General features: G+C 38.4%; 1 protein-coding gene across 2 annotated transcripts in view; it reads left to right on the top strand.

Annotated features, from left to right (window-relative positions):
- The window catches only part of triqk (triple QxxK/R motif containing), a 40,146-nt gene extending 26,850 nt beyond the window's left edge, over nt 1-13,296 (top strand). For both annotated transcript variants that reach the window (XM_079828512.1, XM_079828513.1), the window contains one exon: nt 10,788-13,296. In XM_079828512.1, coding sequence (XP_079684638.1) covers nt 10,788-10,895 — 108 coding nt within the window. In that variant the 3' untranslated portion in view covers nt 10,896-13,296. The remainder of the gene's footprint in view (nt 1-10,787) is intronic.
- Nucleotides 13,297-13,508: the final 212 nt, after the last annotated feature.

Genomic DNA, 13,508 nt, shown 5'->3' with positions numbered 1-13,508 from the left:
GTCCCATTTGTGAGTGCTGTATGAGGCTCTGGAGAGCAGGTTGAGGCTGAGGTTCGGGCTGTCTTGGGGTCTGTGTTGGCAGCACGCGCTATCTGCTGTTCTCCACGCGGTGGCCAGTTGGTTTGCTGGGATGTTGCCTGCCAACTTGGGGAGGCAGCGGGCGCTCGACCACCTGCTGTGGGCACTGCTTGGCTCCCTGGTGCCTGGCTGAGCGGATGGCATCACCTGGCACAGAGTAGAGGTGCTGGCGGCCACAGCTGTGTGGGGCGCCTGGCCTGAAATAATCAGTGCCAACTCACTAGCCCTGGAGCTGAATATTGTGAGCCTGCTGGCCAACTTTAACTGTTTCACTCTTCACTACATTCCATTGCATGCATAAATAAGTCAGTGATTTTTATCTAAGGTTCTGAAATATCCAAAAGTGCCATAGTAGTACCATGTTTTTTGGGCATGTTGGAACACCAGGCCTACAAATTAAGTATAATTTTAGTGGAACAATACATAGAATAATTTAGAATTCAAATTCACTTGTTCATGTTAAATTGTCAATTCAAGGTCCTTCTGAAAAGGAGTCAAGAAAATAGTCCAGTTAAATAAAATTTGGGATGCACAGATATGCTGATATTGAAATTCTATACTGTTCTGTCAAAATAAATTAAAAGTAAAACACTAAATTAATCATAATAATTCTAAATTAAATTTGAGTTACATAGATATTACAATTCAGGGCAATACCGTTAAGCTGGTATTTATTTTTGTGTTTTTTTAGCGATAAATTGCAGATATTGAAATTTTATACTATTTTGTCTAAATAAATGAACAAATAAAACGCTAAAAACTAAAAGTTAAAACTTATCTTTTTAAATACAAAAAATAAAATTAGAATGGACAGTGTGAAAAAATATATATTTATTTTGAGATTTGATAAAAGTGATATTAAATGGATTAACTTTCAGTGAGCGTTAAATGATGGCAAAGGTAATCTAAATGTAAAAATAAAGGAAATGAGCATGCACAATTTATATACAATATCAACTTATAATAAATATCTATTATCAGCCAATAATTGAAATGGCACTAATAATACTGTGCATCCCTAAACTAAATTGAATAGTCCCTGTGCTGTTTTATAAAAGAGTATTTTACATTTATATGTGTGTATGTGGTCTCAGATCTGTTTGCAAACTGTGTTTATGAGTCCCATTCACACCTCTGCGTTTTTTCCAGTCTGTCAACACTCATATGAGTGAAACTCTCATTTTTATGCCTCTCAGTCTCAGAAACACACCGCAGCACAGCAGCCAGCGGTCGGAAGAGGGTGAGGTATTACTGCACACCTGGGTCGGGCTGAGATAACTACACAACCACTTAACACAGGGAGGGGGGAGGGGGGGGGGGGATATCCCACTTCAGCTGTTTCTGTTGGACGCTGATGCTGGTTTGCCGTACCGCACCTGGCCGTAAGGGCTGATGTTATGAATACAGGGCTATATGAGAAAATACCACAGAATTTTGTGAAACTAGAAGACCGTGAGAATTCATACAAGGACACATGAGGAGACGTGAATGTGTGTGTGTGTAAGAGACAGTGGCCTGTCGCCAGATGAATGGGAACTCACTCCCGGCATGCCACAGCTGCTGCTGAGAGCCACATGATGCTGTTGGGAATATTCCAGCGTTTTCCATCAGAATGTGGGAGACTGAAGCGTAGGCCGCTGAATTATTAGCTTCCTCAAGACAACAAGGTCCCCTCTCTTCACTCGCATACTCTCATCTGACAATTTCATTTTCACACAGCCTCCTGTGGACTTACTCTATGTCTTTTTCTCATAAACGAGTATGAGACCACATCTGTATTCATGGCTTTTGTACTTGCCTTTTTAAGAAAGGATTTTTGGGTCAATGACATGATTCTCCTTTTTTTGCTGTTTTGTGTCCAAAACTATTAAAATCGTTTTAGTAATTGTAATAAATCTAATAGAAAAAAAATTTATACAGATGAGCCAAAACATTATGCAAAACTTAAGCGGAAATTAGAAATGTTGTCTTGGAAACTAACTGAAATAAAATAAGTTGAAATTAAAGTAATAAAAACTGGGAAAAAATATAAAAAAATAAATTTAAAAAATGTAAAGGCTAATGCAAAATATTAATAAATAAATGCAAGATGTGACCCTGGACCACAAAACCAGTCATAAGTCGCACGGATATATTTGTGGCAATAGCCAACAATAGATTTTATAAATTGTATGGGTCAAAATTATCGATTTTTCTATTATGCCAAAAAGCATTAGGATATAAGTAAAGATCATGTTCCATGAAGATATTTTGTCAATTTCCTACCGTAAATACATTAAAAAAGTATTATTATTAGTAATATGCGTTGCCAAGGACTTCATTTGGACAACTTTAATTTTTGCACCCTCAGATTCCAGATTTTTCCAGATTCCAAATATTGCCCTATCCTAAACCATGCATCAATGGAAAGCTTATTTATTCAGCTTTCAGATTATGTATAAATCTCCATTTTTTTTTTACAAGATGGACCCTTATGACTGGTTTTGTGGTCCAGGGTCACCTAGGGACTAACTAAGAAAACTTTATGATCTTCATATTTCAAAAATGTGTGATTTAAAGATACGTGTGTACACTTAATCAACATGTATGGAAAAACAAAAGCTAAAAGGTTGTGGGTTTTTTCCCCATAAATGTTCAATTTGTCATTTTATCATCTTGGACAGTCTTATTAGTCATTGACCTTTATTGTAAACAGGACATTTGAACTACTTTGTCCCTCTGTTGTTACTTAAGCCTGTATTTAAAAATTAAAAATGGAAACAATTGCCACACAAGAGACAAACGCAAAACAATTCCCTTGTGGATGTGATGACACTTAGGCTCCGACACAAAGCGGTTAAATAAAGAACGTGAATCAGCGTGAGCCTCTGGTAATGTATGAAACTGAAGTGCATGAAATTTAAAAGTTTTCCAATTAAGAGAGGCTTAAGCTGTTTGGAGTCTGGCTGGAACAAGATAAATGCAGCGGGCAGCGAGTGCTAATGAGGACATACACACTGATGACTGCTGCCGCAGCTTGTACACAGATAGTCATGGCTGTCGTGGAGGCTTTTAATAGCCCCTTACAATTTATCTGCTAGAATTATTATTAGCCTCCTGTTTGCTGGGTGGCTTATCTCTGCCTGCTCGGGGTGGATTTGCTTGCTGCTCTGTGTTTGATGTGTGTGTGTGCGTGTGTTTATGTGTGTGAATGAACGCAGGAGGGGAGTAGATGAATGTGTGTGATATTATTTAACTTTCTCTGTCTTTCTGTGTAGCTTTGTTTCTTTGTCTCTGTGCTCCTGTCTTTGAAGAACATACTTTAATAAGACTACAAGAGGATGCATGATGCCATGGATTACTGATCAAGCAGGCCATAGGCAAAATTATTTGCATTCATCACATTCATTTAGCTTATTAACAAATTGAGGTCTTGTTTGAAATCACAGATTATGCATTCTATCACTCCCTTTTATTCATGTTGTGCTCCTGTTTACATACCCCACACAGAATCTGTTAGATCTTCAGCAAAATAAATGTATTTAGGCATAACAGATATTCAAGCATAGTACACAAAGCAAAATAAATGAAATTACACAAATGGTCCTGATCAAAAGTTTACATCCCCTTTGTTCGTAATATCATGTGTTGCCTCCTTGAGCATTTTCCACAGAGCAACACAAAACAACTTTTATTCCGGTTGTATAATTGTGTTTTGTTTTTGTAAGTGTCTCTATTATGCTATTCCTAATTCTGTTTTGGACTATCTCCTACAAACAGTTTACATGCATCCAAGGTCAAAAAACACTTACATTTTCTTATAATATACATTGCACATCACCTCATTTCTCAAAAAGTCTGAAAAGGGTTTATTTGAAGATCCAGTCTCTCTAAACCCCTCCTTTCTGAGAGCTTACTGTGCTCTGATTGATTAGTAAGACCATGATTAGATGGTTCAGGTGTGTTTAATTGGGGTTGGAGCTAAATTTTGCAAGACAGTGTCCCTCCAGGAGCAGGGTTGGACACCCCTGGTCTACAGCTTACAACGCATGTCGGAAACAAAACCCCTGTTATCATATCTGAATTTCAGCTCCGGAGGCTTCCTCAGCGCTTGATACAAGTGATGCGAAATGATGGCGTCGGATTTTACATATCAATTTGAGCCCAAGTCCTCGTCCTTTAGGAAGCACATGCAAATTAGCAGCCCTGAAAACGGCGTCTTCTCGTCATTTCGACAACACGAACCTAGTCTCAGCCTCAGACGTCACACCTACTGAATGGCTATGTTGGCTGAATGTCTGATGCGTATGGTGCACTTATCTGAAAAAAAAAACACTTCAGGAGTTTCAAAGTCGTCACCTGGTTGAATTCTACAGGATGTCTGTGAGACGAGTGTGTTGCGTTCTTTAACGGTCTGCCTGGAAACAAATGCTGTGACGCCAAACTGGAAGAAGACGCTGTCGTGTTTACAGCTGTGACAATTACCCCTTTTCCACCAGCATGAACCGGGTGCTAGTTCAGAGCCAGTGCTAGTGCCGGTTCGGACGGAGTTGGTTAGACTGATGAGCCTTCTAAGAACCGGTTTCCACATGCTAGAGAGCCACCACAGAGCCAGGTCTTACCTCACTGTATGCGTCTCATCTTTCTCAGCAACGCTAGCAAGGCAGCTAGAAACACAAACACACCAGGCTTGTTCGAGATGCAACAGACCGATCAGCGCTTGATATCAAAGTACCGCAAGAGTGATTCAAAAGTACTCGTACTTTAATGTAATATACGATGATCGGTATGCACCACGCCGATGCATCTCGAACAAGCCTTCCATCAACAATGGCGAACGTTGCGTTACTATTGATGCACATGGCTTTGCGATCCTACATCGGCATCAAAACACTGCGAATCCAACACATTCGTGCAGCTCGCTGTAATTTGTATAGACGGAGATTACAATCGAGTAGCTATTAGCTCAATTAGCTGCTATTTCAAAAATGGCGGTCACAAGTTTGTGTTTGTCTTGTTGGTCACAGTAACTCCGCCCCCAGCCCCTGATGCAAGCGGCTCTTACTTCTAGACCAGCTATGTTTTGGTGCTACTTAAGAACCACTTTTCATGGTTCAGAGCTGGTGCTTTGGGTGTTGAAAGACAAAGAACCGATTTGAGACTAGGCTCTGGCTCCGAACCAGCACTCAAACTGCCTTGGTGGAAAAGGGGTATATGAGCGCTTACCAGGATTAACTAAACGCTGAATTTTCAAAAGTATGTAAAGTTTGCGGCTCCATTGTTGCAGTAAACTTGCACAATGTTCTTGAAAGGGTAACTAAAACAACTTTTTTTTAGTTAATGATATGCAAGACTGGGGCTTTATTAGTGCTGTTCATTGATTCAAGTAAATGTTTTGACATTTGGGTATAAAGTGTTTTAATTCTACAATATATGGTGTAAAACCATCTGAGTGCTGGCCTCTTAAGGTTGAACGGTGGCTACTGTGGTTGAATTTTCCTATTGGACGTTGTTTGCCATCGTGACATATGCAGGCTCTTCAAACGGCTCACTGCCAGGCTCAGCCCTTGGTATAAAAACATCTTGTTCCGTCAAAACCACTGTAGCGAGTCAGGAGTTCTCATATAGCAAGCACAGTTGGGCCGATTCTGCCTGAAATGCGCCACTGTTGGCTCACTGTCGGCATTGGTGAAAATATAATGGGCCAGATCCATGCCGACTGTGCATAACACATCTGGCTGACTGATGTCTTTTTCTGTATGGGCCAGCATCGGCTGATCACACTGGTTGTACTGGTGTAAGGTCCATTCTCGGTGTAGTGGTGTGTATTTACCATCGGCCCGAGTTCGTTTCGTCACAGGCGGGCCACTGCCAGAATTAAGGAACTCAGCCGTGGGAAAAAGAGATTTGGTGGTTAAATCCTGAGGAGGATCCTGCAGACGCAGACCATTTTGTTTTCGAGAGGTCAGCTGTCAATCAATTCGTCACTGCGGGTCCCAGGTGCATGCCCCCCCGCTCAGCCCCGCCCTCAGTTCGTCCCCTCTGTCTCCACTGGGCTCTGCCCACTTTTCATGCAGCATTTTTTTAAATATTGCAAGTGGGTGGAGTTAGGCTCTGACCAGGTGTTTAGTTACCCTTTAAATTAATAATTTATAGTCGCACGCCGGTCTATTATTGCAGGGACATCGACTTTACGTTTTCACCCCATAAACATAATGCAGAACAAAATGAACTGTGATTGGTTGCGTTACATGTCAGTCAAACGTCCTCTTGGGCAGTCCTTGACCATTGAAAGCTGCGATAGAATCCCGGTCTGGCTACGCGAGACTAACACAAACCAAACTCTTCCAGGCCTCAGCTACAACTACAGTGTTTGAGGGTGGGTCAAAGTAGACGCTGTTAGCGGGCAATTAGCATTATGCAAATGTGTTACACATTGTTACTTAGATTTGTAACAGGAAGTGAGACTGGAATTGCTGACAACTTGTTTAAGAAGTTTAGAATCGCTTCTTTTACGAGGCAATAACTTTATTTAACGTGCACTTTGATCTTTGCAGACATTTTACATTCGCAAACAGCTATATTACACACCATATGAAAGGTAATATAAAAAAAAGCATAATAGGGGCAGTTAAAAATATATAAATAAATATATAAAATAAAAAATAAACTTCTACAGGGGGTGTATAAACTTATGAGCAGAACTTTGCCATAAAAAAGTTTAATTTAGCTTTTAATTTATCCGTGCAATTTTCTCTAATTGTTATTCATGTCTAGGAAAACATCACCTTCTAGTACACTGAGGCAAAAATAAGTCTCTCAAGCACAAAAGTTTTGATTAGAAAGTTTGATAACGAGTTATCAAGATAAAGAACAATTGCTTAGTTAAATACTTGAGTGCTCCTAATGAAACAGGTTGATGAGGATTGTAATTTAACACAAAGGGTAATAAATGACTGCTTTAAATCTAATTCATGCTTGAATACCACTCCTTCAGCCATCATCAATTTAGCTCGGGCATTAAGCTCCCAACAACTCTTAATTAGAACAAAGACATTTCTGGGAGATTAACTTTCTCTGAGCCTGCTGGGTCTGCCAAACCTTATTTGTGTCACAGAGAGAGATAAAGAGCTCCAGATATACTGATACTTTTGCTGAACATTTGTGGTAGAATTACATATCAGTGTTTGGTTATGATCAGTCTTGAGTCTGTGATCATGCAAAAAAAAAGGAGAGCGTTTCATTCTTTCTTAAGCTTCTAGGGAATGGCATTGCAATTTTTAGGACATTTTAAAGCAGAAGTAATTATGTATTTTAATAATACAGCATGAACATTCTAACATTCTTTTTTTTCTATGTAGGCTTCCTTATTAGTAGATTAAAAAGGTTCATGTTAGATTATCGATTAATGGGCAGGTTCTTCATTACAGTTGGTTTCTGGGGGTCATAAAGCATTGATTTTTCTGAAGAACTATTGAATAAAAGGTTCTTGGTTGAACTTTAAAATGTTCTTCTATGGCGTCTTTTTGTTTCAGATCTGTGTTTGTAAGAATGAACCAACTTTAGAATTTCAAAACACATTAGAGTCATTTTAATATTTCCACACTGAAGTCATGGTTTAAAACAATCTGTTTAAATACACCACCATCACAGTGTTTAACATTTAAGGGCTTTCGCCCCGATGGAACGTGTTCATAGTTCCTATAACTATTGGTGGAAGTACTCGTTTTTTGGCGTGTTCGCATCGCAGGAACTGGGAAGGTTAGTTAGGGGATCGCCTTTTTTGGGGGACTAAAGTAGCTCCAACTTCAGAGTAGAGTCTAACCCAGCACAATAGGAACTACCAGTGACGTAAGTGTACATTGATTGGCCGAACACATGCGATACGAAAAAACGACATCCCTCATTTTTATGAAGCCATGTAAACACACAGTTTACATATACTTACTACCAACCCGCCAAATGCGGGTGGATTTCAGCGGCGTTTAACACAGTCACTCCTACTAGCCAATTTAGCGGGTTGAATTTTATATATAATATATACATAAAAAAAAAAAAAAAAGTCCCCCTTTTTTTGAAAATAGGCTCATTTTACATCTCCCCTAGAGTTAAACAGTTGAGTTTTACCATTTTTGAATCCATTCAGCCAATCTCCGGGTCTGGCGGTAGCACTTTTAGCATAGCTTAGCATAGATAATTGAATCTGATTAGACAGTTAGCATCTCGCTCAAATATGATAATAATAATCAAGGAACTTTGCTGCCGTACGCTTGGGTGCAGCGGCGCAATGATATTACGCAGCGCCTGAAAATAGTCCCCAGCACGCTCCCTGTGCAAGCCGGTTGTCATGTTGGTTATGTTTACGGAAGTTAGCCTATTTTCAGGCGCTGCGTAATATATCATTGCGCCTGCTTCACCCATGGTACGGCAGCAAAGTTCCATGATCATTACGCAGGAATGAGAGAATAGTTCCCATATCAGCCTAGAAAATAACAACTTTTCATTTTCTGTCGGTCTTAGTACACGATGTAACTACAGAAGAGTCAAGTTTTAAATAGGAAAAATATCGAAACTCTTTGGTCATTTTTGAGCGAGATGCTAACGGTCTAATCAGATTCAATTATCTATGCTAAGCTATGCTAAAAGTGCTACCGCCAGACCCGGAGATCGGCTTAATGGATTCGAAAACGGTAAAACTCAAATGTTTAACTCTAGGGGAGTTGGGAAATGAGCCTTTTTTTTTTTTTAAGTGGAGTGTGCCTTTAAAAAGGCAACTGAAATAATAAACTAAGTGCAATGTAGTGTTGTCAAAAATATATTTTTTGGATACATATCGATATTAAAGGGGCTATATGCGTTTTTCTGAAATTTAAACTCGCGACTGACACCTGTGGCCAAAAAATAGAACTGCTCTTATTTTCTGCTCGCTCTCGCAGCGGTGGTGACGTCACATCCGCAGACAGCGGATGTAGGAAAAAACCTACCCGCCAGAAAATAGGAAAAATAGGATACAGGCTTATAGGTGCACCCACTGTGAGCGGACAAGGTGTCAGTATGCTCATCAGGAGATGTTTGAGTCATAAATGGTCAAATAAAAAGGCTATTGTTGTTATCGTTTATTTTGGGGAAAAAGTTGCATATAGCCCCTTTAAAATACAGTGGCATGAAAAAGTATGTGAACCGCTTGCAGAATCTGTGAAAATGGGAATAATTTTAACTAAATAAGAGGGAACATACAAAATACATGTTATTTTTTATTCAGTACTGTCCTGAATAAGATATTTTACATAAAAATTTTTACATACAGTCCACAAGACAAAAAAAATAGCTGAATTTATTAAAATAACCCTGATTAAAAAGTTTATGAACCATTGATTCTCAGTTCTGTGTGTCGTTCCACAATGCATTAAGAGCCGGGGGGTGAAAACCTATTGAATTTGAAAATCAAGGTAAATTGTACTTAATTTGTCTTCCGGGAAACATGCAAGTATCTTCTGCTTCTTAAGGGCAGTACTAAATGAAAAAATATATATATTTAAACAAAATAAGAAAAATTTGGACATCTTCATCCTGTTCAAAAGTTTTCACCCCCCTGCTCTTAATGCATTGTGTTTCCATTCTAAAGCATCAGTGAATGTTTGAACCTTTTTTAGTAGTTGTGTTTGAGTCCCTTAATTGTCCTCAGTGTGAAAAGATGGATCTTAAAATCATACAGTCATTGCTGGAGAGGGTTCAAATATGAAAAAGAGGCTGGAAACCTGAAGAATGTGCAGGACCTGGAGGATTTTTCTGAAGAACATTGGGCAGTTTAACTGCTCAGGACAAACAATGGACTCATGAACAACCATCACAAAACAAAAAAAACAGCCGTGGATCATCAGGGAATGACACACAGTATTGAGAATTAATGGTTCATAAACAAGTCTTGTGGACTATATGTAAAAAAAATTTATGTAAAATATCTTATTCAGGACAGTACTAAATAAAAAATAACATGCATTTTGTATGATCCCTCTTATTTAGTTAAAATTATACCCATTTTCACAGATTCTGCAAGCGGTTCACATACTTTTTCATGCCACTGTATCTAAAACTCTTCCAATTCTCATTTTCTGCAGAATAGATAAACGATACTGCGCTTTCTCGCTCTCTTTTGCGTGATCTCTCTGACAGCGTGTTGATGGATGAATATTTTTGGTGTTATAGAGCTTGAATTTCAGCTCACACCCAAAGTGCGTGAACATAAAGTCACCTCTAAGTACTAATTTGAGTTAGTTTTTCGCTGCTTATTGTGCTTAAACTGTACACAAATACACACAAAATAATGTAAAAATGCCTGTCGTGGCGAGTTTTCACGTAAACACAGTCAGTTATGTTTTAAATGAACGTAAACAGTTGAGAAAGAAAATGCATGTGTAACAGTATAATGGATCCGCGCGCCAGGTCTTAAAGTGACAGCAGATACCTGCTGCCAAATTATGAGATGATATAAAAAATATCTATATAGCAGTTTTTCCCCATAGTATCGATGTCAAAATTGGGGCCAGTGAAAATGCTTAGTGGCTTGTAACTTTGAAGAACCACTAGCCACAATGGCTAATGAGCAAAAAAGTTAATATCAATCCCTGCTTTTACACTAACTAACACCCTGAACAATTCTAATTGACAGTTATATTTAGCAACGTCTAAATCAGAAAGAGTAACCCGTTTTTCTTTTTCTCTGATTGCAGGACATCTTATTGGTGATTGTGGCTGTTCTGGTCTTCCTGCTTGGTGTCTATGCATTCTTCTACCTCAACCTGAGCACCGAGCTGGATCTGGACCTGGACATGGACTGAAGGACTTTCTCAGATATGCCACCTCAGAGGATTCTGGGTGGCTGGACCCATGAGCCATTCATGAAGTGCCAGCAGTTTCATAGTATTACACATTCCCTATCATTGTCCCCTTCTATGCCTTTTAAACCAGAAGAAATTGAGTGAAAGGAACAAAGATCAGTCTTAAAGTGCGTTGAAGCATCTCAAGAGATGTTTCCCCCCCAGTGTTTATCCTTTATAATCTTTTTGATTATTAATAAAGCTCCACATGCTCCTCATCTTTTAGTTTTAAAGGAAAAGTTCACCCAGAAATCACGTCTGTCGTCGTTAACTCTCTCTCATGTCTTTTGAAATGCCTTTGGCTTTCTGCATGAAACACAAAAGTTATTTATAGCAGTTTCCAGGATGTTGTTTTTTATACAATCAAAAGCAAGATTTGCACTGTTTAACAGCTTAAATTTCAGTGATTTTTACACAAAGCTATGGCTTCAGGAGACTTGAAATATACTTGTATGATACTTATGTATGGTGCTTTGTGGAGTTTGACAGCTCCTGGCTCTCCTTTGTTTTGATTATTTATATATATATATATATATATAATCTTTTTTGGGGGGGTGAACTATCCCTTCAACCCTCTGGTGTTCTTTGTGTGGCAGTCTAAAACATTTTTGTTTTTCTTTCAATAAAATTAATGTACTATATTTTAGTTCGATCATGTTTTTGTCTAATATTTAGTATTTTTAGGGGATTTTATTTTTACAAAATAATTTTTACGCAGTAGTTATAATCCATTTATTCACTTTATGAGCACAGATCTGAAAATGAAATTTCCAACTTAAACTGTCATAAATCTTAAATGCTTTTGAGCATAGACTTAAGTTTGGTCTCTTTTTAAAGAAGACACTTGGCAGATTATTGTTTAAATATTTTTTTTTTAAATCATAGAAGTTTAATTTATTGTTATGAAAACTGCACAACAAAATATTAGTTTCAAATTGTATGTGAAATATATAGATTCCAAAACACGTTTTACTCAAACTGATAGAAAATCAAAGCCATAAATCTAAACAATTTGTGTTCCAAATTTGAGGTTGATATCTTAAAAAATGAGCTTTCAGTAATATTTTGTATGAGCGCAGAAACAAACGTTCCCACTAGATGAAATTAAATTCCCATTCATTCCCAATGCGGTCATTTTTGACCACAAGCAGTACAAGTGTGACTGTTTTTGCAGGACCATTTAACCTTTTCGCATCATGTCCATGATTATTTATTTTCACAAAGCAAGTGCCAAAACCTTTACCAAGTTTTGTACCATTCCGATGAAGTAAAAAATAAAAAAGTGAAATTTCTAAATGAACGAAGAGCACCAAAGGGTAAAATTGATCACACTAATGTGTAATAGCACATATGGTTTAATTTTGTAATCAGATTAGTTGGATTTACCTGCACGTGTAAATTTATTACGTAATGTCTTACTTTTCTCCTATACTGTGGATAATTTGTTTTATAATATTTCAGGGTTTTCCCCATTAAAAATCAGGTAGACAAAAAGGTATGTTGCATTCCATACCACAAACACCTTATTACAAATCTAGACATCTTAATGCTGGAGATCAGAGGCAATCTATGATCTTGTTTGTGTGTGTAATGCTGGCATTCTCTGTCTCATCGCACAGCTTGTTAGCATATCAAACATCAGAAACTTTGGTTATTGAAAGCCGAAAGAGCATCAGTGAAGACACCAAACATTACCATGTAGACCTTGATGTGCTCTCTGCTTTTGTATGCATGTGTGTGTGACCTCTAGAGACCGGTATAGTACAGAACTTGAAGCATTATCAATCAGCGAGGTGCTTTTACTTTTAGCTAGTGTGCGTCTTTTGATGTATCTCCGAGGATAAAACGCATGGCCTTGGTCTCTGACATCCAGTGCTTCCTTTACACACTGCTGGGCCTGTGTGTGTGCATTCGTGGGAGAAAAGAGAGAGTCGTAGGGTGGAAAATGAAAGGCTGAAGCTGATGACATTCAAAGTTCATTTACATTCTCTTTGTATAGCGCATTGGATCTCGTACAAACGCACAGCAACGACTTATTTCGTTCCAGGCCGTGAGAGTTGTTTTATCTTTCCCTGCATGAGGTGTATGTCTCTAACTCAGGACAACTGCTTTTCTGCTCAACCCTTATTTTCCTGGGACGTCTGACTGTTATCATTAATTCAGGGATTGATACCCTATTGAACAAAACATTTTTGTAGTCTGTCTTTGATTTAGACTCGAGAGCTTTCCAAATTCTTTCATAGTGAGATTGAACTAAACCAAAACAAAGAGTCTCGTGTTCCTTGTTGACTGTTTTGCTTGTTTTTCTTCTCTTGTTTCTATCATACTGGAGATAAAATAATAAACATTGTCAAACCACGTTGATGCTGATAAAAGCTTATTGTGTTCATTTTTGAAATCGTATAACAATGTTGAGCTTATAAATAGTATCTGTTTCAGTGCCTTGTGGCGTTCGACTTGTACATGCCAAATAAACACACACTACAAGACTGAAGCACATCGCCCGGTGCACATTTACAGACTCAAGCTGCGTTCAGATTCATCAGGGAGAGATATCTAAATTTAGGGGTTTTG

This window comes from Gobio gobio (genome assembly GCF_949357685.1).
Source record: "Gobio gobio genome assembly, chromosome: 11".
Taxonomy (NCBI): domain Eukaryota; kingdom Metazoa; phylum Chordata; class Actinopteri; order Cypriniformes; family Gobionidae; genus Gobio; species Gobio gobio.
Note: the sequence above shows the minus strand (reverse complement) of the source record. Positions and strands in the feature narration are given on the sequence as shown.